Source organism: Sitodiplosis mosellana, unplaced genomic scaffold (genome assembly GCF_009176505.1).
Source record: "Sitodiplosis mosellana isolate CC-2019 unplaced genomic scaffold, AAFC_SMos_1.0 Smas_scaffold_2065, whole genome shotgun sequence".
Lineage (NCBI taxonomy): Eukaryota > Metazoa > Arthropoda > Insecta > Diptera > Cecidomyiidae > Sitodiplosis > Sitodiplosis mosellana.
Window position 1 is genome coordinate 6,369 of NW_022597307.1, and position 4,989 is coordinate 11,357.

A 4,989-nucleotide genomic window follows, 5' to 3' on the forward strand; every position below is an offset into this window, starting at 1 on the left:
TTCTTCACTCTACCACTTGAATTGAATTTCTGTCGACTGACATTCGAATTGACCATTAGTTCATTATCTTGATTGCCACGAGGAATTGGTGCGTCTTTACTCGAGCTTGGATCTGCTGGTGAATCTTCTTCTGCTTTATCTTCTTCATACTTCATTTCCTCTTTCACACCATTCAACTCGAAGTCGAGCACAAAATCATTTTTGGACTCGCTATCTAATTCGATGTTCGATGCCGTAGTCACCGCATCTCCTACGGATGTTTCATTCAAATGTGTCACCCAACGAATGTCATCCAATGGTTCTTCTTTGATGGCTGGCTCTTGTTTTATTTCAACTGCAGTGCTGCTCGGCTTGCATCGCACACGACCATCCGAAGTACCTTCGCCTGGGTCCATATCCATAATCAACGGTAATCTGTCGAACAATGACAACAAATATGAAAAGGAAATGAAATCTTACTGTTCAAATGATTTATTATTCACAGTAAACACAATGATTCCTTGAGATTTGACACTAGTACCATTTGCTCTAAAACGGAGTCAAGTGTCAAATTTCAAATTGCGATTCGAAAGTATAGAACCAACGTGTTTGTTGTGTTCATAATATTTCTGCTTAGAATACAATTGCACAAAAACAAATCGAGATTCAAAGCGAAAAAAAGAATTTGATAGTGAACTAAGTGTAAATGGCGCATTGGAAATATTATAACAACTTAAATTCAGACTGAAAAATAACTCAAATCTCGTCGCACTCTACACAAGTTGTTGGCTCAATAACATTTATTGAAAGCAAAATGGGTGCTGTGCCGTTGAGAAATAGCAAATGAAGTGGAAATTCAGCCAAATGAATAATATCAGTCCGAATGAATGTAGAGCAAATAAGAACCTTTCATTCAATGTTAAAAAATGCACAACAGTGGAAAAAAACCTTGGGAAAAACCTCTTTTTCTTTGGGAAAAAAACCTTGACAAAATTGCAAACATATATTTCGATCACTAACTTTATGCCTGTCTGTTCGTCAATGGAAATAAGTACGTTTTGTTGTGTGATTCTCCTTTGCTGTTTGTGTATTGGTGAGTCGGTGTTCCCTTCTATGTGAAGATGACAGCTTACAATTGGATTTCATTCGCTGCATTCCAAATGTTCAACTGACATTCACACTGGAATTCATGTTTGCAATTCACCTGTCACAATCAGAGCTCGCCGTCAGGAGAACTGTTGATAATTCTAAATAGAATTCTAATAAATCAATTTATGCAATCGATTGATTTTGAACAGTCTTCGTTAATCCGAAATTTATTTCTTGCCAGTGAACCGAACCTCTCCTAAATAAATTCCCAATGAACGTTGGAAAGTTCAAACGTCAATATTAATGGAATAAAACGGAAAATTGCCTGATGTCCATGTTCATTCAGTAACACAAACTCACATAAAACCAAATATCACGCCATATTTCGTCTTTTGGGTTTATTGATGCGCACTAAAAACAAAAACCACTTCTAACCCGTTTTGAAAGAGTTTTAGCAAGCAGACATTTTTGTTATTATTTTGCACGGACATCCGAATTTTGTAAGTATTCAAAGATTTTTTAACGAATCGTGTTTTTGAAGAAAAAAACTGCGTTGCAAGATTGTAATGCCTTGGGCAAAGTGTAAGGCAAAAATATTACTAAGGCAATTTATTTTCACGGCACCTTCAATAAACTACAGAAAACTCTCTTCAGATTTGGATTTGGTGTTCCTGTTCGTCGGTGTTGCGCATTGGATGAATATCTCCTGTAATTTTGCGTATTTTTTTGGTTATTTGACAGATTGTCATTGGTTATGGGTATGGATCGAGGCGAAGGTACGTCGGATGGTCGTGTACGACGCAAGCCAGAAAATGAAGCAGTGGAAATCAAACAAGAGCCAGACATCAAGGAAGATCCGTCGGATGGTATAGAATTTTATTTGGCAACAAAACCAAATGAAACATTCGTAGGAGATGCGGTGGACGCGACATCGAAAATGGAATCGGCTGACGAGTCTGAATATGATTTTGATCACGACATTGATTTGAATGATGTGAAAGAGGAAGTGAAGTGTGAAGATGAGAAGCCAGACAAAGGAAAAGATCGGTCAGGAGATTCCGGCTCAGATAGAAATGGATCAAATGCTTATGATGGTCAAGATAATGAAGTGAAGGTCAACTCGAAAGTCGATCGCAACAGACTCAATCGAAGTGGAATCGTGAAGAAACGCGATGGATCGAGAAAACAAAACAAACGAACGATTCCGAGGAATAAGGCGCCGAAGAAACGAAAGGAGCACAAGTGTCATGTGTGTGGTTATGTTACATCGCACAAAGGGTGTTTCGCCAGACACATTCGTATTCACACAGGCGACAAGCCTTACAAGTGCGATGATTGTTCGAAAAGCTTCACTCAAAAATCCAATTTGAATCACAAGAAAATCCACAGCGGTGAAAAGCGTTTCGAATGTCCGGTTTGTTTCAAATCTTATGCACAAAAATCTCTTTTGAATTATCACTTGCGAACTCACACTGATGAGCTGCCTCATTCTTGTTCGAAATGTGGTCAACGATTTGCTGGGGAAGATGCCAAACAATCACATCAAAATGGCTGCAAACAACGTCGATACGAATGTTATCTCTGCAAACACAAAGGTTTCCTCAAAGGCAATCTCAAAACTCACATCGATTCCAATGTGAAATATGCGGCAAGAAATTCATCCAGAAAAATAATCTCAATGGGCATTTAGCAACACATCGAGATCAGTTCCCATTCGAATGCAGCAAGTGTCAACGAGGATTCACAAATAAAAACGATCAAGGAGCGCATGAGAAGATCTGCCGCCGTCGTCACTATCAATGTTACATTTGTGAATTTTTCACGCTCAAAACAACCAATTTACGAAATCACATGGGAGTCCATCACACAGGAGAGAAACCTTTTCAGTGCAAGTGGTGTGACAAGTGTTTCATTCGAAAGGATAAAGCCGAGTCGCACATGAAAAAGCAACATCAATCAAAGAAATAAGGACATTTTCATGTCTTCTACGACCATCTTCATCTATTACGAATCAATCAATTTGATTCAACACTATTTCATTGCACCAAACGACTTGATTCCGCGGTTGACACTGACTTCCATTAAAATATTCAAAAATACATGGAATGTAATTGAAAACTAATAGAATGTGTGAAATACCTTTATCGTGTCAGAAAGAAAAATTATATTGAATAAAAATTGGAATCAATCATTAGACATAATACCGAAATAGTTCTGAAGCTAATAAAATCGTACTTTCTTCCTTTTTTAGTCACTGTTCTTCTTCACTTAAAAAGTGCTTCTTCTCTATCATCAAGCCTTAATTCAAATTGAATTCAAAGCTATTGAAATTATTTTTGGAAGGAAATTCTGTGGCTTTATGTTCAAAATAATTTATTGGTCCATCTGGCCAAGACAAGTGGTGATTGAGACAAAGATACGATGAAAATGTTACCCAGGAAATGATCATGACCTCCTTATTACTTACATTCATGAATAAAGATATTGACCAATAATAAACCAATGAGATAAGATTTTTATTCAAAACTAACCAAATCTGAGTGAGTCAATGCAACGAAACGAAACTTTTATTCGCTGTATCAACACAGAAAAGAAATGACATGCATGACATTCGATTGAAACGTCACCACGAACACAAATGCAAAAACAATTGAAAAAATGAATATCTTGAAACGTTTTAGAACATTGCATGAAATATCTGTCTACTATCTCTTCAGGAACACAAAAATGGTTCGCATTCCGCAAAATCCTCGGAATCTCGTAGGCCATTTGCATAAAAAAAACACGTTTTCTCGTCATTTCACACATTTTCGTTCGATTTCTTTGCACAAATCAGTGGTTAAATTACATGTAAATAGTGCTTATAAGTTTGGCAACAACCCTATCTAACCACGATAATCGTATAACTGCGCAACGATCAATGGAAAATAAAATGCACTTTTCTCATATATTCGCATTTATATATTGTTTATATTTAACTTTGAAATGGAATGACAGGGAAAAAAGACAGCAAGAAACGAATTTCTTACCGCATAAAAACTCTTATTCGAAACAAAAACAGTTAAAAGAAATGAATAGTAAATAACAAACAATGAGGACACGTGCAAATAAAAGCACATTGCTTCTTCACCGCCACGCTCTGTAATACGTTTAGCGATGAAATTAAAAGGAATGTTAGACTAAGTTCATTATATTCAATCTACCTTTGGATCATTGATAAAATCAAGGAAGAGGGAAATGGGGAAAAAGATTCCGCGACCACCTGTTGAAGTTCCATTTACACCCTGGTTTATGGCCATGATTTTGTCATATGTTTCTGTGACAACTGGTCCGCTATGATCGCCAGGTGGTTCAACAATTTCACCATCCGGCGTATCTCCACTGGCCATGAAGAACACCGCCTGATTTGGTGGCTTAGATGACATACACTTTGCATTACAACGTTTTAATATGTTTGGTTCGCGCACTACCCCATAATCATAGGTAGTTACAACTTCTGACGGATTATTATTATTATTAATTCGGTTTCTTCATGCTTACATCTAGTTGTACAATGGTTTAGATCTACTATTTAAATGACTATACAAATTATGACCACATTACTCAGGGAACAATATAGGGATTTTTTTTTCCATTTTATCATTTCATTTTTTGTCCAAGAATGTTGGGTTTCTAAATAAATGACCAGTCCATATATATACAGTCACTCACAAAATTGTCTGTACACCTCACGATTTTCATACAAATTGGCGTTTTTCGTGTCTCAAAAAAATATGCTTCGCGAAATCGAACCTCGAAGATTTTTGGTATACTGTAGGTGGAAGGCCTGAAGACCAAAATAGTGAAATTTCAGAATAAAAAATCCACAGGAATCAAAATGGGAGATGATTATGTATTCACAAAATTGTTTGTACACCCAAT

General features: G+C 36.7%; 1 protein-coding gene across 1 annotated transcript; it reads left to right on the plus strand.

Moving 5' to 3' along the window:
- Positions 1-1,828: 1,828 nt before the first annotated feature.
- On the plus strand, positions 1,829-2,482 carry LOC129571349 (zinc finger protein 808-like; the record flags this gene model as incomplete). The annotated part of the gene is made up of 1 exon (XM_055451143.1): positions 1,829-2,482. A coding segment is annotated over exon 1 (654 nt), but the record flags the coding sequence as incomplete, so codon positions are not given.
- Between the last annotated feature and the right edge of the window lie 2,507 nt (positions 2,483-4,989).